The 27,988-nt window shown below is 40.8% G+C and overlaps 3 protein-coding genes across 5 annotated transcripts in view; 2 read left to right on the top strand and 1 right to left on the bottom strand.

The window, feature by feature from the left end:
- The window catches only part of ESF1 (ESF1 nucleolar pre-rRNA processing protein homolog), a 112,889-nt gene that overhangs the window by 24,526 nt on the left and 60,375 nt on the right, over positions 1 to 27,988 (top strand). The window lies entirely within an intron of this gene.
- On the bottom strand, positions 247 to 27,904 carry NDUFAF5 (NADH:ubiquinone oxidoreductase complex assembly factor 5). Of its 2 annotated transcripts, XM_070732627.1 has the most exons (11): positions 27,570 to 27,904; positions 24,333 to 24,373; positions 22,122 to 22,185; positions 21,179 to 21,226; positions 20,974 to 21,077; positions 19,808 to 19,847; positions 16,520 to 16,717; positions 11,749 to 11,809; positions 10,054 to 10,137; positions 7,488 to 7,570; positions 247 to 1,389 (listed from the first exon to the last, which is right to left on the bottom strand). In XM_070732627.1, the coding sequence occupies exons 1-11, from the start codon at positions 27,816 to 27,818 to the stop codon at positions 1,300 to 1,302; spliced, it is 1,062 nt and encodes a 353-aa protein (XP_070588728.1). In that variant the 5' UTR covers positions 27,819 to 27,904; the 3' UTR covers positions 247 to 1,299. The 2 variants fall into 2 exon arrangements, with proteins under 2 accessions (XP_070588728.1, XP_070588729.1); XM_070732628.1 differs by lacking the exon at positions 16,520 to 16,717 and having other exon boundaries at positions 966 to 1,389; positions 27,570 to 27,900.
- LOC139156696 (tigger transposable element-derived protein 1-like) lies at positions 1,623 to 4,634 on the top strand. Its single transcript, XM_070732625.1, has 2 exons — positions 1,623 to 2,444; positions 3,188 to 4,634. The coding sequence occupies exons 1-2, from the start codon at positions 1,652 to 1,654 to the stop codon at positions 4,606 to 4,608; spliced, it is 2,214 nt and encodes a 737-aa protein (XP_070588726.1). The 5' UTR covers positions 1,623 to 1,651; the 3' UTR covers positions 4,609 to 4,634.

Below are 27,988 nucleotides of genomic sequence, written 5' to 3' on the forward strand. Positions count from 1 at the left end.
GCCATATAACTTTGTTACTCCATTGCGATATTGCATTTAAAAGTAAAATGTTGTTTATAACGTTTGTAATGTTTTTTTTGTTAAATTAAAAACCAAGTTTGCTTAAAAAAAATTCTGGCTCCTAAATTTTTTGGCTGGCTCCTAGATTCTGAACAACTTTGTCGACCCCTGACATATATGCAGTAGGAGGAATAAAGTGTAGCAGATCTGCAAAATCACTGAAGTCATAATATTACAATCAAACTATTGTGGTTAGTGATTTTTATTGGGGAAAAACAAAAGTTTTAACAAATGCAAAAACTAGAAAAAGAAATAATAGTAGATCTTTGGATAATTTTGCTACAAGTCAGCATACATACATTTGGACCTTTGTTATTTTGGTTGGCATTTGAATGTCACCAGGGTGGCCAGGTGTGTAAATGTCTCTCTGTGCATTATATTCCACAAGTGGCTCAAGTTAAAAGATGTCATTGTGCAATTATACATTTCTCTAATGATAGCATAATGCATGTGATGTCATTGTGGCTTGTAATAGTAACCTATGGGATATCCAAATAGAAACCGACCATTCCTTTATTCTTAGCGTATACCTACTGCATACCATCACATTTCATCTAAAGTCTTCACTGATGGGCCTTGGGATCCTGGCCAACTATTTTAGATCCTACAAGAATGTGGCCTGGCATAGCAGGATAACATGACTTTCCTTTCATCAAACAGCCCACTTGATAACAGAGGGCACATTATCTCACAGAAGGTACAAGAATGGCAGCAGTCAAAATTAGACCTTCCAGGAATCATAGGAGCAACTAGCCGTCTCTTCTCCATCATTTATTTAGTTTCAAGTTTCAAGTTTTATTGGATTGATATGCCGCCCCTCTCCGAAAACTCGGGGCGGCTAACAGCAATCATAGACAATATACAATAATAATCCAATACTAAAAGCAAATTAAAACCCCTTAATATAGAAAACCAAACACACATTTATTATTTTATTGAATAGTTGAACCTCTCATATTTTCACATAAGCAGGCAATATGTGTACAGAAATACATATTATTATTTCTCTGCATGTATCCAGATCAAATTGGCAATTTCACTAGTATTATTTGCATATAAAATATGCAAATGGTAATAATAAAATATAGCAATTGATAGGGTAAACCGGAATATAGTCCCTCTTTTTTTCTAGGCACCAAAGTAGTTTTGGGGAAAATAATATCATTTGTTTGTTCAAGTTAAATGATAACTGTTACATATCCAACAGGCTATGTACAATTTGTATTACTATATTTCATGTCAAAGGTTTTTTTTGCCTGAAACAAGTTCATTTATTTTTCTCAGATCTCCAAATGATGCTGTTGCAGAACCTCTCTGTGCTGGTTGTGCCTGAAAGGGAGAAACAAATTGTCATTTTAAATATTAAGAACCCAGTTTTAAGTAAAATAATACAGTTTTAGTTTTTTATAAAAAGATCAACTAAAAATCCAAATACAGTGAACCCTCGAGTTTCGCGTCCTCAAGGATCGCGAAAGGGCTATTTCGCTATTTTAAACCAATTGTTACCATCTCGATTCTCGCGAGCGCTACATCGCGATTTTCCGGAAAAAATTTAAAAAAAAAAAAAAACCTGCTTGGTTTTTCCCGCCCGATGACGTCACGCGTCATTGCTGATTGGCCGAAATCTCGGCCAATCAGCTTTGCAATTGCAATCAGCTTTGCAATTGCAATCGGTTTTGCAACTTTTGCAAAAGTTTTTGCAGCCGTTCCTTCGAGCCTTCGAGCCGTTCCTTCCAGACGTTTCTTCGAGCAGTTCCTTCGAGCAGTTCCTTCGAGCTGTGTCTTCCATCTGTGCCTTGGAGTTGCTGTGGTTTGCATCTGTGTCTTCCATCTGTGCATCTGTGTCTTCCATCTGCCTTGGAGTTGCTGTGGTTTGCATCTGTGTCTTCCATCTGTGCATCTGTGTCTTCCATCTGCCTTGGAGTTGCTGTGCTTTGCATCTGTGTCTTCCATCTGTGCCTTGGATCTGTTTGGATCTTCTTTGAAGATGGCACCTAAACGTTCAATCCGGAGTGGAGGCGATGCTAAAAAGACCCGGAAGATGTTGACAATCAAGGAAAAGATTGAACTGTTGGACATGCTGAAAGCGGGACATTCTAATGTAGAGGTTGGTCGCCATTATGGGCTCAACGAATCGACTGTGCGATACATTAAGAAAGATGAGAAGAAGATAAGGCAAACTTCTCTGATATCATTCAACAAGGCTGCCAAAAGAGTAGTGACGCCTAGAAACAAAAGGCTTATGAAGATGGAAGCTGGTTTGTCTGTGTGGCTAGAAGACTGCCGAAAAAAGAGCATTGCTTTGGATACGAACACTATCCGAACCAAGGCGCAGCAATTGTACAACCGTCTTGAACACACAGATGCAGATGGGGTAGACCGAGGTAAGGAATGGTGTTTTTTATAAGTGTATTTAAGTGTTTTTTAAGGAAGGAGGGAAGGAGAGAAGGGAAGGAGGGAGGGAGGGAGAGAAGGGAGGGAGGAGGGAGGGAAGGAAGGAGAGAAGGAAGGAAGGAGGGAAGGAGAGAAGGGAGGGAGGAGGGAAGGAAGGAGGGAAGGAGGGAGGGAAGGGAGGGAGGAGGGAGGGAAGGAAGGAGAGAAGGAAGGAAGGAGGGAAGGAGAGAAGGGAGGGAGGAGGGAGGGAAGGAAGGAAGGAGGGAAGGAAGGAGGGAAGGAGAGAAGGGAGGGAGGAGGGAAGGAAGGAGGGAAGGAGGGAGGGAAGGGAGGGAGGAGGGAGGGAAGGAAGGAGAGAAGGAAGGAAGGAGGGAAGGAGAGAAGGGAGGGAGGAGGGAAGGAAGGAGGGAAGGAGGGAGGGAAGGGAGGGAGGAGGGAGGGAAGGAAGGAGAGAAGGAAGGAAGGAGGGAAGGAGAGAAGGGAGGGAGGAGGGAAGGAAGGAGGGAAGGAGGGAGGGAAGGGAGGGAGGAGGGAGGGAAGGAAGGAGAGAAGGAAGGAAGGAGGGAAGGAGAGAAGGGAGGGAGGAGGGAAGGAGGGAAGGAAGGAGGGAAGGAGGGAGGGAAGGAGAGAAGGGAGGGAGGAGGGAAGGAGGGAGGGAAGGAGAGAAGGGAAGGAAGGACTGTATGCTTTCATTCAAGTCACTTCTCTCTCCCTTTCCTGTCATTCTCTGTAGATGAAGGCGCTGATGACCCTGGAGACCCCCAGCCGTCAACATCTGCTTCTTTAGCCTCAGCCCCAGCCACATTCACAGCAAGCAAAGGGTGGTTTGAGAAATTTCAACGGCGCTATGGCCTGAAGAGTGTGTCATTGCACGGAGAAGCTGCCTCAGCAGATACAGGTGCAGCCGAAAACTTTGTCCAGGGCACGTTTAAAGAGCTAATTGCAGAAGGGGGCTACCTTCCAGAACAGGTGTTCAACATGGACGAAACAGGCCTGTTCTGGAAGAGGATGCCTTCAAGGACTTTCTTGATGCAAGATGAAGCCAAAGCCCCTGGCTTTAAGGCCATGAAAGATCGGGTGACTTTGATCATGTGTGGGAATGCAGCAGGCTTTTTGCTGAAGCCAGGGCTAATCTATAGGTCACGAAATCCAAGAGCCCTCAAGAACAGAAACAAGAATTCATTGCCAGTGTACTGGATGCATAATCCTAAAGCATGGATTACAAAACCCCTCACGCGGGACTGGTTTAATCAGTGCTTCATCCCACAGGTGCAGGTTTATTTGGCTGGCAAAGGACTCAATTTCAAAGTGCTTCTCCTAATGGACAATGCGGGAGGCCATGATGACCTGGAACATGAACATGATGGGGTGCAAGTCGAATTCTTGCCACCAAACACCACATCGCTTATCCAGCCGATGGATCAAGGTGTTATCCGCGCATTTAAGGCACTGTACATGCGCAATTCTCTTGCAAGCATCGTGGCAGCAATGGATGCTGATGCAAACTTCACATTGAAGGCCTACTGGCGTCAGTACACAATTGCATCTTGTCTGACGAACATTCGGAGTGCCTTAGTGGATATGAAGTCGCAGACAATGAATGCCTGCTGGAAGAAATTGTGGCCAGAGGTGGTGCATGCTCACAGGGGGTTTGCTCCCGAAGAAATTCAAGATGCTGCAGTCCAGAACTCTGTGAAGCTGGCACAGGCACTGGGTGGAGAAGGCTTCGTTGACATGACACCAGAGGAAGTCAATGGTTTGCTTGATGAGCATGGCCTACCGCTGACAGACAAAGATCTGGAGGAGCTGACCAGGTCAGCGAGTGAAGAAGAGGAGGAAGAGGGAGCTGAACAAGGTGAGGAACAAGAAGATGTTGGCCTAACGCTGGAGCGGCTTGCAGAAATGAACAAAGCTGCTGCAAATCTCCAACGCATGGCGGAACTTTGGGATCCCCACATGACTCGCTATTTTCAATTTAAGGCCTCCCTTGACAACACCATTGCACCATACAGAGCCTTGTTAGCCAAGGAAAAGAAAAAGCGCCAACAACTGCCCATAACTATGTTTGTCACGAGAACCAAGAGGTCTGCCACAACATCACCTGCAGCGTCCATTGTAGACATGGTGATAGAAGAAGATCCCGATTTATCCTAGTTATGCTAACCCCCCCCAAAAAATGTAAAAATGTAAATAAATATTTTTGTTATTTCTATCAGGATGACTAAGTGTGTTATTCAATGTGTACAGTACAGGTACAGGTAGAGGTACAGTACAGTACATTAAGGGGATGGGAAATGGTAATTTGTGGGTTGACAGTGTTGGGACTGAGTGGCATAGAGAAGAATGAATGAATGACTGAGTGAGTGAATGAAATTCAAACACAGGTGAGGGCTGGGGGGTTTTATTCTAGCAACTTGGTTGGGCAGTGCAAGAAACCAGATTTGAAATGAAGTCTGGGATCAAAAAGGTAAATTTCCTCACTGAGGACTAGCATAGTGGTTGGGCAGTGCAAGAAACCAGATTTAAAATGAAGTCTGGGATCAAAAAGGTAAATTTCCTCACTGAGGACTAGTAAATTGGTTGGGCAGTGCAAGAAACCAGATTTGAAATGAAGTCTGGGATCAAAAAATAAATTTCCTCACTGAGGACTAGTAAATTGGTTGGGCAGTGCAAGAAACCAGATTTAAAATGAAGTCTGGGATCAAAAAGTAAATTTCCTCACTGAGGACTAGTAAATTGGTTGGGCAGTGCAAGAAACCAGATTTGAAATGAAGTCTGGGATCAAAAAATAAATTTCCTCACTGAGGACTAGCATAGTGGTTGGGCAGTGCAAGAAACCAGATTTAAAATGAAGTCTGGGATCAAAAAGTAAATTTCCTCACTGAGGACTAGTAAATTGGTTGGGCAGTGCAAGAAACCAGATTTAAAATGAAGTCTGGGATCAAAAAATAAATTTCCTCACTGAGGACTAGCATAGTGGTTGGGCAGTGCAAGAAACCAGATTTAAAATGAAGTCTGGGATCAAAAAGGTAAATTTCCTCACTGAGGACTAGTAAATTGGTTGGGCAGTGCAAGAAACCAGATTTGAAATGAAGTCTGGGATCAAAAAATAAATTTCCTCACTGAGGACTAGTAAATTGGTTGGGCAGTGCAAGAAACCAGATTTAAAATGAAGTCTGGGATCAAAAAGTAAATTTCCTCACTGAGGACTAGTAAATTGGTTGGGCAGTGCAAGAAACCAGATTTGAAATGAAGTCTGGGATCAAAAAATAAATTTCCTCACTGAGGACTAGTAAATTGGTTGGGCAGTGCAAGAAACCAGATTTAAAATGAAGTCTGGGATCAAAAAGTAAATTTCCTCACTGAGGACTAGTAAATTGGTTGGGCAGTGCAAGAAACCAGATTTGAAATGAAGTCTGGGATCAAAAAATAAATTTCCTCACTGAGGACTAGCATAGTGGTTGGGCAGTGCAAGAAACCAGATTTAAAATGAAGTCTGGGATCAAAAAGGTAAATTTCCTCACTGAGGACTAGTAAATTGGTTGGGCAGTGCAAGAAACCAGATTTAAAATGAAGTCTGGGATCAAAAAGGTAAATTTCCTCACTGAGGACTAGTAAATTGGTTGGGCAGTGCAAGAAACCAGATTTGAAATGAAGTCTGGGATCAAAAAGTAAATTTCCTCACTGAGGACTAGTAAATTGGTTGGGCAGTGCAAGAAACCAGATTTAAAATGAAGTCTGGGATCAAAAAATAAATTTCCTCACTGAGGACTAGTAAATTGGTTGGGCAGTGCAAGAAACCAGATTTAAAATGAAGTCTGGGATCAAAAAGTAAATTTCCTCACTGAGGACTAGTAAATTGGTTGGGCAGTGCAAGAAACCAGATTTGAAATGAAGTCTGGGATCAAAAAGGTAAATTTCCTCACTGAGGACTAGTAAATTGGTTGGGCAGTGCAAGAAACCAGATTTAAAATGAAGTCTGGGATCAAAAAATAAATTTCCTCACTGAGGACTAGTAAATTGGTTGGGCAGTGCAAGAAACCAGATTTAAAATGAAGTCTGGGATCAAAAAGTAAATTTCCTCACTGAGGACTAGTAAATTGGTTGGGCAGTGCAAGAAACCAGATTTGAAATGAAGTCTGGGATCAAAAAATAAATTTCCTCACTGAGGACTAGTAAATTGGTTGGGCAGTGCAAGAAACCAGATTTAAAATGAAGTCTGGGATCAAAAAGTAAATTTCCTCACTGAGGACTAGTAAATTGGTTGGGCAGTGCAAGAAACCAGATTTGAAATGAAGTCTGGGATCAAAAAATAAATTTCCTCACTGAGGACTAGCATAGTGGTTGGGCAGTGCAAGAAACCAGATTTAAAATGAAGTCTGGGATCAAAAAGGTAAATTTCCTCACTGAGGACTAGTAAATTGGTTGGGCAGTGCAAGAAACCAGATTTAAAATGAAGTCTGGGATCAAAAAGGTAAATTTCCTCACTGAGGACTAGTAAATTGGTTGGGCAGTGCAAGAAACCAGATTTGAAATGAAGTCTGGGATCAAAAAGTAAATTTCCTCACTGAGGACTAGTAAATTGGTTGGGCAGTGCAAGAAACCAGATTTAAAATGAAGTCTGGGATCAAAAAATAAATTTCCTCACTGAGGACTAGCAACTGAAGACTAGCAACTTGGGCAGGGCAAAAAAACGGGGCGAATAGGGGAGAGGGGCGAATCGGGGCGAATCGGGCGGGCGGCGAGGAGCTCGGAGGCGCTGGTGGGGGGTGGCCGGCATGGAAAGTAAACATTGCCAGCCTCCGAACTGCCGTCGCCCCACCATCTGCGCATGCGCGGCCATTTTTTTTAATTTTTTTTAAAAAAAAAAGAGATCACGCATGCGCAGATGATGCTTTTACTTCCGCGCCGCTACTTCGCGAAAAATCGACTGTCGCGAGGGTTCCTGGAACGGAACCCTCGCGAAACTCGAGGGTTCACTGTATATACTCTTATTTAGCCACCCTATTTATTACAAGGAAAGTAAATATCACCTGAGATTTGTGGAATTTCCATCCTATCATATAATATATTTGAAATGTTGCTGGTATTGTCCCATCATTATTTCCATACAATTCTATAAAGAGAAATATTTTGCAATTATTTCATTGCAGCAACATGAAATTCAACAGAAACCTACCTAATTTATTATAAATTAAGCTATTTATATCCAATTGAAGGCAGATTGGTGCTTCCAATGCATTGGTTCAACTCCCTGTGCCAGCAAATTTATCAATTATAAGGAACTATCAAAAAAGAACTCAAGGAAATGCAATGGGTTCATTGGAACTACACCAACCCTCCAATTCTTCTCCCTTTCCTGTCTCTGAGCTGAATACAGGTTGTACCAGCCAAATGGAACAGTGATAACAATGGCAGACTGTGAGAAGAATCAACAAAGAATGACAACTTTATATCATAATTGTGTTTTACTGGCTGTAGCTTTCCATTCTTTCTTTAGTATTAGGGCAAGTAGATCAGGGGTGGGTTGTGCATCCCTTTGCTGCTAGTTTGCTCACGGTTGCGCCAAGCACACGACTTCAGGAATCAAAAATAGCTTCTGTGCATGTGCAGAAGCAAAAATTAACTTCTGCATATGCACAGAAGCAAAATCCAAGAAGGTGGCACCCACGGACCAGAACTGACAGAACTAGTTCCATTATTTGTTTGTTTGTTTGTTTATTTATTTATTTATTTATTCAATTTTTATGCCACCCTTCTCCTTAGACTCAGGGCGGCTTACAACATGTTAGCAATAGCACTTTTTTAACAGAGCTAGGCTATTGCCCCCACAATCCGGGTCCTCATTTTACCCACCTTGGAAGGATGGAAGGCTGAGTCAACCTTGAGCCGGTGATGAGATTTGAACTGCTGACCTTCAGATCTACAAGTCAGCTTCGGTGGCCTGCAGTACAGCACTCTATCTGCTGCGCTACCCCGGCTCATGATGTCATTACTGTTTTACTAGCAGTTCTAAAGAACCCGTTAAAACCGGTAGGAACCCACCTCTGCAGTGGATTACATATTTGTGCTGGAATGGTACATTCAATGGTACTTAAAGATTTGTGAACCTTTTTGAATTTTCAATAGTTCTGCACCCTGTTTCTAAATGTAACTTAAAACCTGATTTGTTCAACACAAATCCTAAAGCTGATAAATAAAATCCTATTAAGGAAATTAGTCCAAAATGTTATATTTGCTCATCGATTTACTGAGGAAAATTATCCAAAGCTACATATTTGTGTATGGTAAAAGAATGCGAGATGTTTTTACAGGTAGTCCAGAACTTATGACTGGTTTTTTTTAAAATAATGGTTTGAAGTCATGACAGCCTCAAAGTGACTTACAACCTGTCCTCAAAGCTATGACTGTTACTCCAACCCATGGTCAGTGATTGCAATTTGGGCACTTGAAAACTGACTTGCATTTATAACAGTTGCAACAAGTTGCGGTCACATATTCACAACCTGGATTTTCCCAACCAGCTTCTGACAAGCAAATGAAATGAATGAAATCCATCTCATATAAGGCAGACTCTGAGTCCCTCTAACCAAAAAAATGTTTATTGATAGAAGAGAATATTTATAGCTCAGGGGTGAACAGTGGGGTCCTTGGTGCTTTCTGAGCTTGATGGTTTTCTTGCAAATGTTTCCTTACCAAACCGAGTAATATCAGCAGTACTAGAAGAGTGTGGAGTTTGCTCTTATTTTCATATACTAGAGCAGTGTTTCCCAACCGTGGCAACTTGAAGATATCTGGACTTCAACTCCCAGAATTCCCCAGTCAGCGTTCGCTGGCTGGGGAATTCTGGGAGTTGAAGTCCAAATATCTTCAAGTTGCCAAGGTTGGAAAGCACTGTACTAGAGGCTTATCCTGTTAGTGTTGATCAGTTGCTTCAAAAACAAAACTGTGTTTTGATTGGTGCCAAGTCTCTATAGCCTCAGGCAGAGAAGGCACCCCTCCTCTCAAATGTTCTTCAAAATACAGAGTTTCACAGCATTCCTTTAAGAACCTCCAACATGCAAACTGTGGTTATTCATCCTAAAACGAAACCTTTTTACCTGGAGCTTCAAAATTTGATGCTTTTTGAGAAGATGTGTAGCTAAAAGTCTATACTTAGTGTACATTTGACTTTGGGGATACTTCTTCATAATCAAATAAAAGCATATTTTTTGTGTAGTTCGCACCCCTTGCTTGCTGGATCTAGATGTCACATAGCCCAAATTTTGTAATTAACCCCCGCATATCGTTTTGACTGGAAGAGTGCTGCAGGAGTCCGAGCACTGTCACGCCCCTTGGCCATGCCCACCTAGCCAGTCAAAAACCAGGGCAAAAAAAAAAACAGTTGTTAAATTATTTGAATCCCACTGGGGGGGGGGCAACCTTTTTGGAACTTAGTTGTGGAGGTGATGAGTGAGTGCGTGCATGCGTGAGAAGTTGCTTTTGTGAAAATGGAGCACGTGGGCGAAACCATCCCTTCTCCCTCCCTCCCCCTCGCCACTTATGCCAGTCCACGAGAAAGGTTGGAGGCCACTGTGTTGCTTAATAGAAAGCTCATACCCTTATATACTGCTGCAGCTGCCAACATGGTCGCTCTGTGTATCATAGGTTTCCTGTTCCAACAGCAATTACTTTCTCCCATACCTAAAAACAGTTTTAGGCTTTAAAAGAAGATACAGCACACACCATCAGTTGAATATTTTTTCAGCAATATGAATAGGATCAGATGAGCGCAAGTGTTATTTCTGCTTACTCAAAGACGAATTTATCCATCAACAATAAGGTTAATGTGCAGGACTGCAGCCCCAGTAAGTAGTCTTTAGCCCAAAAATCTCCTTATAAACTTATACTAAGATGAATGAACTCAGTGAAAACTAAGACCTATACAAAAAGTACAATTTATATGATTTCCCAGTAAACAATTTTCTGTGAAAACATCTTCAGAACACCTGCAGCATAAAACTTCCAATATATACATATATTCCTTCCTTCTACAACAGAACAATGCTTTATATGTCACCTGGGAGATAAGCTCCACTAAATTCAGTGGAATTTATTTCCAGCTAACTGTGCTTAAAACTGCAACCTATGTTTCTCTTTAATGTTCAGATTAATCAAGACAGATTGCAATCTAGCATTTCCTTAAACAAGTTAAGGGAAGAAAAGGTGTAAAAATTCAGTGATTGAAAATTACTCTGGTGAATCAAGTCTGAGCAGAAATGATAAGCTACTCTACTTGATGAATGGTGGTAGCTCTGTTGTATTACACACACACACACACACACACACACATACACACACACTTAAATGGAACCCGCAAATTGGCCTTCAACAAATCTATACTTTAGACCAGGGGTCCCCAACCATGGCCACTTTAAGACTTGTGGACTTCAACTCCCATAATTCCTCAGCTAGCAAAGCTGGCTGAGGAATTTCTGGGAGTTGAAGTCCACAAGTCTTAAAGTGGTCAAGTTTGGAGAGCCCTGCTTTAGACCCACAAAATGCCTATTGGAATGTATGGGTCACTGCTATGGCTTATTTATTTAGAAAATCACTCTGGCATACCCTCGGTCAGAGGTGAGCATCTTTTGAGGGAAGAGACTTTTTTCAATTCTGTTTGTAGAGGAAGGAAGGGAGTGCTAACAGTGCCATGATGTGGCGCTGCAGGGTACAACATTTAGGGGGCACACATGCAATGCTGTGATGCATGGAGAAAAGAACCAGGGGTTATGTACCAATGATGTTGTAGTCCTTTGCCATTCCCCTCCAGATGTGGGCTGGTTAGCAGGGAGAAAGGCCTCTAAGAGATAAATAGCTATAATTCTCATTTTTAAAACCCTCCCCAAACTTGGAGGATGTCCAAAATAATACCTACCTCCAAATTTAACCACTTTATATTAACCTCTTTAGCATAATTTCAGAATTTACCACCTATTTTAAAAATATGAGCATTGCATACAGAGGTTTTTGACTTTGAATAAGTTAAACACAATATGCAGAGCTGTATACTATCAATCTTAAGAGGATAAGAAAAAGAAGACTGCAAGGGTAAATTACATTATGCATCTCTAAGTCCTGAAATGTATATTACTTCTTTATTTATATTACTTTTCATTAATTTCTCCTGAAAGAGTGTATTATTCTCATCAATATACTTCACAGTTCAATAATAAGGTAATAAACACTAATTTATTTCTCCAAATGAAATCAAATCATTTTGGTAGCTCAGTTTTTTAAAAAAATCCTGGAACTTGCCTTGTAGATCAGCCATAACTTCAAACATTCCTGGATAATTAACTTGAATTTCATCTGAATCCTGGAAATAGTAAACAGATTTTTTACAATTACCAGAACAAACCACATTAACTCTAAAAATGGGAACTTAGAAATACTGTAAATAAGTGAGATCAAACCCAATATTGCTAATTATGCTTTTTCCATTCTACATATTGCTGCACATTGTAGAATACTTTTTAAAATTGAACTGGAATAGCACTTATCAATAAAATGCTAACATTGCAGTGATGGAAGAATAATCTGTATGGATAAGAAAAAAAAGTACAGCAACCCCTAACAAATGGTAGTTTTATTCCAGGTTATAGAAAGAGTAGTATCCAGCAAGCTAGTTAAACAGAAACCTAAGGAGAAATGCTGGGCTTGTATATCACACTAAGCCTTGTCATGGTTTGATTGGCTACTATGGTTGGTAAATCAAAGACTGGGATTTGATGTTGCGTATAAATTTAGACAATGTAATTTATTTGACAAACCATGGCTTATTGAAATGTGTTGCTGCAAATCATCCCCTTCCCTGGTTTCTTTCAATCCCCAAAAGATGATTAGATAGAAAGTTTATACAAAACAGAAAGGCTGCTTTCTCAATAAGTCAAAATGTTACTTTCTCTTCTTAAGAGCTGGCCCAATATCAAATCCCCAAAGTAAATAGGCAATTAACTCAGCAGTTATCAAAATTCACAGAAGTTGGCCAGCAGCCCGGTACTAATCATTTTCAGAGCGATAATCCAGAGTTCAGAAAGCAGGAAAATCAGAACATGATATAGTATAGTGAATCAACCATGTTGTATCCAGCAAGTGACATTATGTTCTTATGCCTTAAATAGCCTCAGGGAATGGCCAATTAGCCTGCAGCTCTACTTACCAGACCTCCTCCTATAGTTCCAGTCATGCCTGCTAGCTACCCTGCATGTCCTAGCATCAACCAGAGCATCCTCCTCTTCTGAGTCACTCAGCCCAAACTGATGAGATGCAGAAGGCCCTGGTTGGCTTTCAGTGTCTAGCACCCAGCCTCCTCACTATCGGCTACAGGTGCCAGATGTGGCCGTGCCACAATCATCTACTGGTCTTCTGGATTCATGACCAGCTGTACAGACATGGGCGGGCCACAACAAGGAGCCATTCAACTATTTTGGTTAAATGAACAGGATAGGGAACCTTGAACAATGTGAGACTTTGAAGTCCTTCGTTAATTTTCAGCATCTTTCGGGAACTTTATACTTTTCTGCTAAAGTCCAGGAGACTTCAGCAGGGAAAACTCTTCTCCCTCGGATCTAGATCCATGGAGAAGCCTATCAGACATCCACACTGAAGTTCAGCCAACTCTCTATAGATCAGTTGCCCCAGTTAAGTGCAGGTAGTCCTCGACTTAGAACAGTTCATTTAGTGACAGTTCAAGGTTACGACACCACTGAAAAAAGTGACTTCTGATCGTTTTTCACACTTATGACTGTTGCAGCATCCTTGTGGTCATGTGATCAACATTCAAATTCTTGGCAACTAAACAGTCAAATTTATAATGGTTGCAATGTCCCAGGGGATCACGCGATCGTCTTTTGTGATTTTCTGACATACAAAAATTAATGGGGAAGCCAGATACACTTAACATAACCATGGTGTGTAATAACCATATATTAACCATGTTATTAACAACTGCAGTGATTCACTTAATAGAATAGAACAGAATAGAATAGAATTTTATTGGCCAAGTGTGATTGGACACAGAAGGAATTTGTTTTGGTGCATATGCTCTCAGCGTACATAAAATAAAAAGATACATTTGTCAAGAATCATGTGGTACAACACTTAATGATTGTCATAGGGGTCAAATAAGCAAGAAACATCACAAAATGGGGTAAAATTCCACTGAACAAATGTCTCATTTAAGAACAGAAATTTTGGGCTAATTATGATTGTAAGTGAAGGGCTACTTTTATATTGTTTCCAGTTCATGGTCTAGGCTAGAGAAAGCCAGGGTTATATTATATTGATTATATTGACCCAGACCCCGATGGAGATGATTAAAGGTATAAGAAATATTCTACAAAAGTTTAAACAGGAATCAGGATTGTCGGTCAATATGGAAAAATCAGAGATTATGTGTTTAAATATAGGTCCGAGAGAGCAGATGGAAATCAGGAAAGAATCAGGGTTGAAGTTAGGACTAAAGAAAATTAAATATCTGGGAATTTGGTTATGGAGAAATCCAGCGAAAATTGAGGAGGTGAATTATAGATTAATATGGAGGAAAATGTTGAAACAGATGAAGAGCTGGAAAGAGAAAAAGCTAAGGAGAATCTCTAAAATAAGAGCCTTGAAAATGATAATTCCCAAAATGATGTATCTGTTTCAGGTACTGCCGGGGGAGGGGGGGGCTATCAGCATCCAAGTTTAGAGAGTGGGACAAAAAACCTTAATTACTGGGTTGAAGAAGATAAGAGACCAAAAACAAGAAAACTGTGGTTAATAGCGAACGAAAAAGAGGGTGGATGGGGAGTCCCTTGTTTGGAGCTGTATAGGGAAGCATTTCAAATTGAAAGATTAATGGAGTTGCAATTATTTGAGAATAAGTGGGTGAAACTGGAAAAACAATAAATGGGATGAAGAATAGAGAATTAATCTGTATAAAGTGGAATAGGAGCAACTTAAATAAACTAATGAAAGGGACTATGGAAATTTGGAAAAAATGGCAGGGGAAAATAGGATTATATAAATCAAAACTGTCATCGATTTATGTAATAAATAAAGATAATGAAATAAATTTAAATAGGGGTATAGGAGAGTTGAAGGCAACAGGGACAACTAAGATAGAACAGTTATATGAGAAGGATGGGAGGCTAAATAGAAATTGTATAGAATGGTGGTTGGGTAAGGAAAGATGGCTACAAATAAATGCAATATGTAAATATCTGAATGAAAGGGAGAATAAAGAAGCACTATTTAGGGAGGAGATAGAGTTGGAGAAAATAATAAGAGAAAAAACTGAGGGTACTAAGGCGGAAACAAGCAATACAGTATATATAAGATGTTAGTGAAGTCAGACAGGGATGTGATCCAAGGATTGACTAAATGGTGGCAAAATGAGATACAAGTAGAGGTGCAAGAGATGGAAAATACAGTAGAGAATATAAGGAAAATCAAGACTACAAGAGTTAGGGAAATGAGAAGGAAAATATTACATAAGTGGTATTACACACCCATTCAACTTGCACACTTTCAGCAGAACGTTAAAGGCATCTGTTGGCATGGGTGAGGTAGATAAGGAGTGTTTATGCATATGCTAAGGAGTGTTTATGCATATGCTCTGGGAATGCCCAGTGGTGCAGAACTTTTGGCAAAAAGTGCAAGAGGATATTAATAGGATATTAAATATAAGATGGACGATTACTAAGGAAATGGCAGCATTAGTAAAAAGTAGTGAGATGGGAGAATACAGAGAAATAAAACAAGCAGCGATATAAAGCGCTCAGGCGGTAATAGTCTTGGGGTGGAAAGATGCAACAAAATGGACAATGCAAAATTGGTATAGGTATATGGTGGACCACATTCAATTCGAGATTATGGATAGAAAGATGAATTTGATTAATGAAACTGATTTGCAACAGCTGATGGGGCGATGGGACAAGGTAAGACGATATATGGCGAGTAGGATCCGAGACCAAGCTATAAGAAACAAGTTGGAATCACTCTATAACATGTGAAGAAATATTTCACTCTTGGGTTTAAATGATTTATACAAGAAATACCCCCAACTGGTGGTGGGGTGTGATTGATTGTCTGGTGGTGGGATCACTGAGTACATGTTATATGTTATATGCTGTGTGTGCGTTTTATATTATAAAAATCAATAAAAATATTAATTAAAAAAATAGAGAAAGCCAGGGTGGCGCAGCAGGTAGAGTGCTGTACTGCAGGCCACTGAAACTGACTGTAGATCTGTAGGTCAGCGGTTCAAATCTCATCGCCGGCTCAAGGTTGACTCAGCTTTCCATCCTTCCGAGGTGGGTAAAATGAGGACCTGGATTATGGGGGCAATAGGCTGGCTCTGTTAAAAATTGCTATTGCTAACATGTTGTAAGCCACCCTGAGTCTAAGGAGAAGGGCGGCATAAAAATCGAATAAATAAAAATAAATAAATAGTTCTTATATTTGCTTGGCATAAGCTATATATTACAACAGTGATGGTGAACCTTTTTTCCCTCGGGTGCTGAAAGCACTTGCAAGGTATTGCGCATATGCGCATGCCCAGACACCCATAATTCAATGCCCCCATGCGCCCTGTCCCTCTACACATGTATGCACGATTCTCCCCATGCTGTCCTGCCTCCTGCGCATCCATGCATGGCCCCCTCACCAATCCCCCATTTCCCAACTTCCAGTAGGCCCGGGAGGCCTGTTTTTTGCCCTCCCCAGGCTCCAGAGACTTCCCTGGTGTCTGGGAAGGGTGAAGACTGCCTTCCCCGTCCCCCAGAAGCATTCCCAGAGCCTCCACGCAAGCTAAAAATCACACAAGCTAAAAATCAGCTGACCAGCATGTACATGCGTGCTGGAGCTGAGCTAGGGCAAGGCTTGTGTGCTTACCGATATGGCTCCACATGCCACCTGTGGCACGGATGCAATAGGCTCATCATCATGGTATTACAACTAAAAAGATTTCTTTCAGTCAAAGCAAGTAGTGATTAACATCTATTGTAGTTTTACGGAATGCTCCTTTCTTGTAATGGATAATTACCACTGTCAGTGTGTTGAAGCCAGCTCTTCCCAGTAGATGTCCTAGGTCACTCACAGCTGTAAAAGGAGACACGTGTGGCGAAAATCCACCTTCTCTTTCTAGTTCTGCTAGTTGCAAAGAACAGCGAAGCTCAAAGAGAGTGTCTCCCCCAAACATAGAACCAATAAATACTCCATCAGGTTTAAGGACTCTGTGTACCTAAAATAAATCATAATTAAACCAGTCATTAACAAAGATCTAAGATATCCTTACCTACATTTGGATGGTAAGGTCTTACTTCAGAGTAAACTCCACCAATCTCACTGTAATGCAGCATGCCATTTAAATATTTGGAACTACATTTTTAAATTCCTCAAAATCGCATTGGACATATAACCCATGAAATATTTAACCAGTGCATTTACAGAAATTGATAGAATTGGGAAGGGCCATCTAGTTTGATGTAGGGATCCAAATTAACATATCTTAATTGTTATGAAAAAGTATTTTATTTATTTATTTATTTGATTTGATTTGATTTGATTTGATTTGTATACCGCCCCTCTCTGGAGACTCGGGGCGGCTAACAGCAACAATAAAGCAGTGTACAATAGTAGTCTGATGTTAGAAACAATTAAAAACCCATTAATATAAAAAACCAAACATACATACATACATACCATGCATAGAATTGTAAAGGCCTAGGGGGAAGAGGGTCTCAATTCCCCCATGCCTGATGGCAGAGGTGGGTTTTAAGCAGCTTACGAAAGGCAAGGAGGGTGGGGGCAATTCTAATCTCTGGGGGGAGTTGGTTCCAGAGGGCCGGGGCCGCCACAGAGAAGGCTCTTCACCTGGGTCCCGCCAAGCGACATTCTTTAGTTGACGGGACCCGGAGAAGATCCACTCTGTGGGACCTAACTGGTCGCTGGGATTCGTGCAGCAGAAGGCGGTCCCTGAGATAATCTGGTCCGGTGCCATGAAGGGCTTTATAGGTCATAAGCAACACTTTGAATTGTGATCGGAAACTGATCAGCAACCAATGCAGACGGCGGAGTGTTGGTGTAACATGGGCATATTTGGGAAAGCCCATGACTGCTCTCGCAGCTGCATTCTGCACGATCTGAAGTTTCCGAACATTTTTCAAAGGTAGCCCCATGTAGAGAGCATTACAGTAATCGAGTTTCGAGGTGATGAGGGCATGAGTGACTGTGAGCAGTGACTCCCGGTCCAAGTAGGGTCGCAACTGGTGCACAAGGCGAACCTGGGCAAACGCCCCCCTCGCCACAGCTGAAAGATGTTTCTCTAATGTGAGCTGTGGGCCGAGGAGGACGCCCAAGTTGCGAACCTTCTCTGAGGGGGCCTGTGATTCTCCCCCTAGGGTAATGGACGGACAGATGGAATTGTCCTTGGGAGGTAAGACCCACAGCCACATATGGAATAAGTTCAGCAGTGAATTGCCCTCAAACATGTGGATTCAGAAATGAGCAATATTTTTGGCTCTGAAAATTACATGTAGAAGAAGCTATAAGTCAGGGCCATGTATCAATAATACACACACACATATATACGCATGCAAAAAGAGGTGTCCCCGAAAACAGACAGCAGGCTCTTTTTCAAATGAGGAATAAATATCTGGTTGGGACTCCTCATGTCTCTCACTTCAGCCAAGGTTTTCTAGTAGCAACAGCAAAAAGCACTTAGGACTTATATAATGCTCCACGAGGTTTTACAAGACTCTCTGAAGAGTTTGCAACATCACCATACTGCTGCCAACAATCAGAGTCCTCATTTTACTGACCCTGGAAGGATGGAAAGCAGGATCGAACTGTTGGAAGTAGGCAGAGTCAGCCTGCAATATTGTTTTCTAACCACTGCGCCAACAAAGCTCCAATGTTATTATTATACAGGGAAAAAGCACAAACCTTGAGACAGGATGGGAGAGTAAGAAAGGAGTAAAAAAAATGCACTTCTGTTGTTGCTGCTGCTGCTGCTAGTAAGCTGTCAGAAGAGCAATCTTTTCCTTCCCATCTGGTAATTAATTGGTAGCAAATAAAAGAATGTGGGCCATCTGGGTTGCATGGAGTGACTATGGTTACATGTAGGTTACGAATTACCAAATTCTGCCCTGGAGTGAACTTTATCCACTTTGCGGTATTAACTGTGAGTAGGTGAGTACATTACAGGTAGACTGAATTTGCAGGCAGTCCTTGACTTATGACTGTTTGTTTGAAATGACAACCTTGAAAAAGTGACCTACAAGCTGTCCTTGAAGTTACAACTGCCATACTACACTTATGGTCATGAGATTGCAATTTGGATGCTCGACAACCGGCTTGAATTTATGAGGGTTGCAGTGTCTTGTGGTCAGGTAACCACAATTTGCAACCTTTCCAGTCGGATCCAACAAGCAAATTCAATTGGGGAAGCCGGATTTGCGTAATGACTACTTGATTCACTCAGCAACCATGTGATTCGTTTAACAACTGCAGTGATTTGCTTAACAAAAATGGTTGTAAAATCAGATTGGAACACATGATTAGTTGCTTAACGACTGCTTTGCTTAGTAACTGAAATTCTGATCCCAATTGTAGTCGTAAGTCAAGGACTATGTGTATAGAAAGTAAGAACTGTACAGTGGTACCTTGACATACGAGTTTAATTCGTTCCAGACCCGAGCTCATATGTCGATCAACTCACATCTCGAACAAATGCCTTTAGACTTTGTTTTTCGCGCCGAGATAACCGGAAGCAAGGAATTCTTGCGCCACCTAGTGGAAGCTCAGCTCGTATCCCGAATTTGAGCTCGCGTGTCGAACAGAAATTTTGCTCGCGTCTCGACTCGTAACTTGGAATACTCGCATGTGGAGCAGCTCGTATCTAGAGGTACTACTGTATTGGGGTATTATAGGTCAACCTGATTTCTGTTGGAAATAAGCTCAATGAGGCTACTTTACTCCACCCTTTTTCGATTTGCTTCTGTCAATACACACTCAACAGCTATTAGCCATACACAATTCTTGCTGAGTTTAGGATGCTTGCTTTGACTATTTTGTTGTTGCTTTAGGAATACACTGATGTAGTTTCCTTGGCAACTGTAAGACTGCAGCTTATTACTGCCACCTTCTGGGATGCCATTTCAACGTCTCAGTCTAGTACCCAGTCTTCTTGTCCCTCTCTCATCACAGAACTAACTGGGCCTGAACCAGCTTAGCTTCTGAGCGCAAGCAAGGTGCTAAAATGAGAGTTAGGATGAAGTGTTATTGTCTCCACTATATCAATACTTTATAGGGAAGGGACAGGTGTACTTACTTCATGCAAGGCTTTGGGAAGATCATTGACCCAATGCAAACTAAAAAGTAATTACAATAGAAAGCAAGTTAATAAAAGACAAAAAACCCTCTCTCACCAGTATAAATTTTAGATGACAAACTCAGATTGGTATATTGGCACAAGAAAATATACCACATCAGAGCTGCATTTACATAACGTACTGCATTTACATAACATACTAAGACAGTAGTTCTCAACCTGGGGGTCGGGACTCCTTTGAGGGTCGAATGACCGTTTCCCAGGGGTCGCCTAAGACCATGGGAAAAGACAAATTTCCCATGGTGTTAGGAACTAAAGCTTCTATTCTGGCGCCTTGGAATATATTTTTACAATCTGACCAATCAGGCGTTTACAGTGGGGTTGTCCCTCTGACCTTCCTGCTAACTAGCTTAAAGCTCAGTTGGGAGAATTGGGGCTAGGCTTATGGTTGGGGGTCATTACAACATGAGGAACTGTGTTAAGGGGTCGTGGCATTAGAAAGGGTGAGAACCACTGTACTAAGAGAATGACCTTAAGTATCATAAACACATGCGGCATTTCTGCTGTGCGTTTTACCCAAAATTTCAGTTTCACTATACTGTGCAAATTGAAAATAGACAACATCTTGGATCCCTTTAACTTAAATGCATAATGATGTAGAGACTAGTATTCAAAGTTTCCTCATTTTTTAAAATTGCAGTTAACACACCACACTTCCTAAAACAGTGTTCTGGAAAGGTTGCAGGAATACATGTAATAAAGTCCATTTTCTTCATATTCTGGCTTCTCAATTATAAATTACACTCGCCTAGCTTGTTCTTGTAGCAGACGTGATATTGTATAAGATGACCAGGCTGAGCCCAAGGAAGGGATCAAACGTGACATGAGTACCTGCACCCACACAAGAGATCTAAGTTCCACCTACCTTGAATTCCTTCCTAACCCCTCCTTATTTTCTTTGACCATTAATAGTTCAGATTCTTGTTGAGGGTTTACACCCATTTCAACGGCCCAAATCTCTTGATTTCCCTGGTGCTTGACAGATATTATACTAACACACAAAACTGCAACCTCAAGAACAGTTTTAGAACCTAAGGCATCCAATTACAAAAATCACTATTCTCATTATAAATGTTTTGGTCTACATTAATTCAATTGTTAATTACCTCAGACTGCTGACAACAAGATTAAATGTGTTTTCTTTGAAAGGAAGAAATTCTTCATCCGCTATGATATTGACTCTTGGAATTTCTGAATCTATTGTGTTCTTCTAAATCGGATTAGAAGAAAAACAATTTAGGACTCCAGTTAAGAAAATTCCACTTTTCAGTAGCACAAGTTAATATCTGACAAACAGTATGCAAATCTTACCAGAGCATTTTCAGCGACATCTGATTGAAAAAGCCTTTCAACAACATCCTGAAAGAAAAATAGATGGTCAATAATTTACAATTATTTTATTGGTTTTATTTAGGAAACTTAGTTAAGTTTGTTTGACTAACCAGAAGAAAAATGAGAGTAGCATGTTGTATGTGATAAGGGTGTTTCTTCACTAAATATTGTATATATGCACAATTAAACTATTTATTTGTGTTTGTTATTTTATTAAAATAATACTTCTAGAAGATTATATTTTAAATAATTGATCTATGGAACTACAGTCACTAGTCTAAAAGTATGCAAAAACATTTTGGAAAAGCAGGTATTTGGGGAATCAAAACATACTTGAAACTACAGACCTCTGTTTCTTTATCTGAGGAAAGCCATTTTAATTAGCTGAAAGAGGCTTCTGATCAGACATAGAAAAGGAAACACAATTAGGATTCTCTGCCTGTCCCAGAAAACCCCACATATTCTAAATGACAATTAATTCCAATCTTCTACATAATTACTTAAAAATTCAACTGAACCAATGAGGCATACTTCTTTGTGACCATACAGTATATCAAAAAGCTGAGACTATAAGTGTTTAAAATAATTAAACAGGAGTGACATTTGTTACATCTTATTTTGAGCATGCAACAAAGGCTTGGCCGATTGCTTAGTTCATTGTCTAATTCAAATTTACAAGGCTAAGCAGATTCCTACAATATATTAAGACATAATGTGATCTGTCTAGCTGCAGCTTCATGCGTTGTAAAAACCCAAGCATTCTGGTTTATAACCCATGGTTTATTATTTTGATGTATTGTGCAAATCAGTCAAGTGTAAGTTCAGTAGAAGAGAATATTGTTATTTATTAAGCAAAGCACAATGTAACAGGTTGTACTGCACGAATAAAACCAAACTGGAAAAGAAAAGAAAAGCGTAATACCTTGTTTAAATGCTGAGCAATGTAGCTTCGCCCACACCCAAGGTCCAAGGCAAGGGGAAATGTCCTTAAGAATGAAAAATAGAATAGGATTAAGGTGCAAAACTGCAAATCAATCATCTACTTTAGCCTAAATTTCAAAGATGTACAGTATTGCCTCCTTGAAGAGGCTGTTATATAGTTTAATCTGATAGCTGCAATAAACGGAAAACGGAATGCTTCTTTCACTGCAGAAAACTTTTCTGCTTTTAGGATTATTACGAAATTTTAAATTCCCTCTAAAACTATATTAAGCGTATTTTAGGGCTTATACTATGGTTATGTTTCCTAGGTTGAGAAGTGTGAGGAAATTTCCCAACTTTTGTTTGGTGACGGTTTCCAGAATCCCAAAACCAAATGTGGTATGTAGCTGGAGGTTTCAGTCTCACCCAGTTCTGTTTGAGATGCAGGGTGAGAACAATGAGTAGTATTTAGAGTGAGATCTGAGCTTCATCTAAGTCAGGAGTTGGCAACCTTAAATACTCAGAACCATAAAGGTCCTAACCGGAAATCCCATGTTCCGATTCTGGAGCCAACCAGAAGTCCGGTTTCTGGAGCCAACCAGAAGTCCAGTTCCCACACCATAGAGTTTCCTCCTAGCATGTCCTTTTTCCTCTACTTGTCCTAACTGAAAGTCCTAAAAATTGTAGAGCTGACCAACAGAGAGCTTCAGGAGAAGGATAAAAGAGTCACATGCAGCTGCACAGCTGCAGGTTGCCGATTCCTGATCTAAGTTGTATGAATAGACAGAGATTCCAATTAAATAGAAACACAGACAGAAGCATATCTTGTCATGACTCCACTCAACAGCCTGAGCCAACACTATTTTTATAGGAAAGGGGATGTGAGGTTTTAATCACTGACTGTACCTTTGGTTACTTCAATCAAATACCCCAGCAATGGTTTTCCAGTTCTTTTGAGCTTCAAGAGCATCAATTTTTTTTTGGGGGGGGGGGGGGGGGATTAGATCTCTATTATTATTATTATTATTAATAATAATAATAGAGATCTAATCCCCCCCAATAAATAATAATAATAATAATTTATTTATTGGATTTGTATGCCACCCCTCTCCGTAGACTCAGGGCGGCGAACAATAATGATAAAAACAGCATGTAACAATCCAATACTAAAACAACTAAAAACCCTTATTATAAAACCAAACATACACACAAACATACCATACATAAATTGTAAAGGCATAGGGAGAAGGAATATCTCAGTTCTCCCATGCCTGATGACAGAGGTGGGTTTTAAGGAGCTTACGAAAGGCGAGGAGGGTGGGGGCAATTCTAATCTCCGGGGGGAGCTGATTCCAGAGGGTCGGGGCCGCCACAGAGAAGGCTCTTTTGATAGGGGCATGATTCACTTCTACAATGCTGTGTCAAGAAGACCATGTTCTGAGAGTGGTAACCAAAGTGTGCCCCTTTGTACAGGAAAAGCACCTCAAATCCACATCCGGTTGACTCAAATGAGCTGATTATCCTAGAATTTCACATAATTTTAAAACATTGCCTTAATATTTACAATGCAGGCTTGAAACAGCACATGTATGTGCTGTATGCGGTTTGTTTAATCAGAATCTTTTTATCTTACAGACAGCTCTGATTGCACTATAGGTCACAATACTTCAAGATTATAGATAATAGAATAGAATAGAATTTTTATTGGCCAAGTGTGATTGGACACACAAGGAATTTGTCTTGGTGCATATGCTCTCAACGTACATAAAATAAAATATACATTTGTCAAGAATCATGTGGTACAACACTTAATGATTGTCATAGGGGTCAAATAAGCAATGAAGAAGCAATATTAATAAAAAATCTTAGAGTATACGCAACAAGTTACAATATTGAAGAGTTCACAATTTCTTTTCTCCTGTTCCCATATCTGCAAATAGACCTGTCTGCCATTTAAAGGACAGGGCTTCAAGTTGGGTGAGAGACATCTGACCAGTCTTCTGTTCAGAAAAAGACAGAGCAACCTAGTCACATCTGCTTCATAGATCAGAATGCCCTTGTCCTCATTTTTCAATACTGACAAGATAAAATGTAAAGAAGTTAAATTAACAAACAAAATAGAATAATTTTACATTATGCATATAAATAAAATTTATATTATACAGGTAAGGCACCTCATTTTGTAGAAAAAAAATACAAGATAAACTCTTACCTGGCTATGTCAAAGACACGATCAGCCATCCTACCACCAACCTAAAATACAGAAAAAAAAGTCTATTAGAAGAAAGACAATGGAGGCTTTCAACAGGAAACTGGACAGTGTTTGTTAGTATATTATAGGATTTCCTGCTCGAGCAGAGGATGGGACTAGATGACCTCCAGGGTCCTTTGCAAATTTGTTATTCTATTTTGCTTTTTGGTTTTTTTTGCAATCTTAATATTTGGCATAGGATTTGGGGGAAAATTTGAAACTATTAAAGAATTCAAACTTTGGGCCAAGTCACAGCATTAGTGCTACTAGATGTACACTGTAATAATCAAGATGACCACTAGAGCTAATATTTGTTATTCTTTGCTGCCATCACGTTGTCCAAAAAAGGTTTGCATCCTTGTTCTGATAATTCTAATACAATAGAAAGAGTCCACAGTACATGTACAGTGGTACCTTGATATTCAACTGCTTTGAAATTCATCAAATTTGGTACACAATGCATTTTGAAACTTAAAATATTCTTCTAGTACTCTTCGTTTGTTTGGTATTCAACACACAAGCTAGAACATGTTGGTGTTGACCACTTGTGACTCACTACATTATTCCTTATGGGGGGAAAAATGTTTGATACTCATCGTGTACTTATTATGTTGCATGAATTCACACCAGCAGTTTTGTTTAATTGTACATCATGAATTTTGTGAATAATCTGATAGCAATTTACTCAACAACCTACAAAGGATGAACAAATTGTGGCATCTAATCAAAATGCAAATTTATAAACATTTTTGGTATCAGGCTTATTAATTTTAAGGTATCTTTCATTTTGTTTTTGTGGCATTGTGTGTTTTTTAGTGTGATTGATACTTTGAGTTAGTGTTGATTCATGGCAATTACTTGTAGTTTTCTTGGCAAGGCTTTTCAGAAGTGGTTTGCCTTTGCTTCTTTCCTAGAGCCAAGCACGAATGAATGGCCCAAAGTTAGCCAGCTGGCCTTGTGCCTGAGACAGCAATAGAAATCAGTCTCCAGGTTTCTAGTTTGGTGCCTTAACCAACCATAAGTAATTCTTGCTTTATGTCTACAATGGGGACCAGTCTTTCTGTTGCTAACCAAGGCAGTTGAGTTGTGACAAATTTCACTATTTTACCTTGGTTGTTAAATGAATCATAAACACATGGCAGTTGCCAAGCTCCTGAATTTTAATCACATGACTTTGGGAATGGTAATCTGGTCATTTCATATATCACTTTTTTCAATACCTTTGTAACTTTGAATGGTCATTAAACAAATGCTTGTAAGTCAAAGACTACCAGTCTAGGACACTGGCTGCTTTTGAGTTTTTGTTTTCATTTTAAGGGTACACAAAACTAAAGAGTTACTTTAGCACAGAGGTTACCAACTGGTGGTCTGCAGACCATTGTTGTTCCATGAGAAAATGTTGGTGGTCTGCAGTGCACCTGGGTGGAGGAACTGCTCTGAGATGACTAATAGTCAGTCCTGTGACTACAGTTCTGGAATATGGGAATGGCCAGGCAGGTCAAGGTGGGGTTGGAAATTTCTGACATAGAGGGAGTTACATGAAACTTGCAACTCTGCAGCACAGCCCTTGCCAGGCAGAATGATATAATGGTCCAGGGAGGGAGAGGCACAAGTGGGCTGAAGCAATGAGTGTTGGCAACCTGCAGCTTGTTCTTCCCCCTGGTTTGGTTTTCTATCGGCTGAACCCATCAGTGGGTTTGCCTTCCCCTCCCAATCACTCCTGGCCTGGCTTGAGAAGGGAACAGTAGAGGACAGATATTTGCTCCAAATTCCAGAGTGGGAGTGAAGCATCCAGCACAAACATAGGCTGAAGGAGCACCCGTGAAACCCAGAGACCGCCGGAGAATCAGAATGGAGGGGGGGGGGAGAGATGAGAGAGAGTAAGAGAAAGAGAGAGATAAAGCAAGAGATGGGAGACAGAAAGAGACGAGGACAGAGAAAGATAGAGGGAGAAGAGAAATAAAGATAGAGGGGGAGACTGGGAGAGAGAAAAGACAGAGGGGGAGAGAGAGACGAGAGAAAAAGAGAGGGGGAGATAAAGAGTGGGAGAGATGAGAGAGGGAGGGAGAGAGGGGTGAGAGGGAGGGGTGAGAATGTCAGAGAGAGAGGGGGAGAAAAAAGATAAGAGAAAGAGAGGGGGAAGAAAGATAGGGCGAGAAAGATATATATGTCAGAGAGAGACAGATAAGAGACACACATAGAGGGAGAAAGATGAGAGAGACAGAAAGAATGAGAGAGGGGGATAGAGATGAGAAAAAGAGAGGGAAAGTAAGAGATAGGGAGAGATTAGAGATGAGAAAGCGATGAGAGTGAGAGAAAGAGGAGAGAGATGAGAGAAGATGAAAGAGATAAAAAGGGAGAGAGAGAGGTGGATAGGGAGCAAAAGAGGGAGAGAGAGGGTGGGGAGAGAGAAAGTGTGAGAGAGCGAGAGAAAGAAAGAATGCATCCTGTTCCCGGGAGTCCAGGAGCTTCAGCAAGCGAGCTGAATTTGTATTAGTGTGGTCCAGGGGGATTCAAAATTATGAATGTAGTGGTCCCTGAGGTCCAAAAGGTTGGGAACCCCTGCTTTAGTAGATCAAAAGTTTTGACATTTCATGCACATCTCATTCACCAAAGGAAAGGCAACATCAAAATGACCTTGAATCTAACCCCAGCCATTTATTTAATTAACTTTATAAGGGTGATTAACCAATACAAGAAAATTGTTATTCAAATATTCAAAATGTCCCAAACCAAGTCGACAATGTCAGAATAGTTAAGCCACAAAAAAGACTAAAAGACAGTATGACATACTGTCTTTTAGTCTTTTTTGTGGCTTAACTATTCTGACATTGTTCGACTTTGTTTGGGGACATTTTGAATATTTGAATAACAAGTTTGCTTGTATTGGTTAATCACCCTTATAAAGTTAATTAAATAAATGGCTGGGTTTAGATTCAAAGGTCATTTGATGTTGCCTTTCCTTTGGTGAATGAGATGTGCATGAAATGTCAAAAACTTTTGATCTACTAAAGCAGGGGTTCCTCAACCTTTTGACCTCAGTACCACTACATTCAGAGATTTTTGAATCCCCCTGGACCACACTAATACAAATTCAGCTCGCTTGCTGAAGCTCCTGGACTCCCGGGAACAGGTATGCTTCTTTCTTTCTCTCGCTCTCTCACGCCCTGCCCTCTTCACTCTCCCTTCGCCTCTAACCTCTTCCCGCAGATACTCGCAGCGTTCCGCATGAAGCTGCCCGGCTGCCCAATTCTTTTGCTTCCTCTTCATCTGCCGGTCGAAAGGGCTGAGGGCTCCAGGGCCCGTGGCGGGACGAGACCCCACAGCCCCGGGCGCCGAAGGGGTGAAGCGGCGGCGGCACCAGAGCCCGCCTGGTGTAGCTCTCGCCGCCGCCGCTGTCCGCAGACGGCAAAAGCACGATGCCCGCAGAAACGCCTTCGCTTCCATTGCTCCGCCGGCGCCCGCTTTGCAGAGACAGCTAGAGCTAGAAAAGAGAGAGCAACAAACGCCTGTCTTGGTTCGCAATATCCGCCTGCGTCGAGTTCAAGTCACTTCTACACGCTAGCTTGGAGGGAAAAGGGGAGCGGGCAAACTTATTTCAAATGAACGGGAGGAGA

This window comes from Erythrolamprus reginae, chromosome 1 (assembly GCF_031021105.1).
Source record: "Erythrolamprus reginae isolate rEryReg1 chromosome 1, rEryReg1.hap1, whole genome shotgun sequence".
NCBI lineage: Eukaryota > Metazoa > Chordata > Lepidosauria > Squamata > Dipsadidae > Erythrolamprus > Erythrolamprus reginae.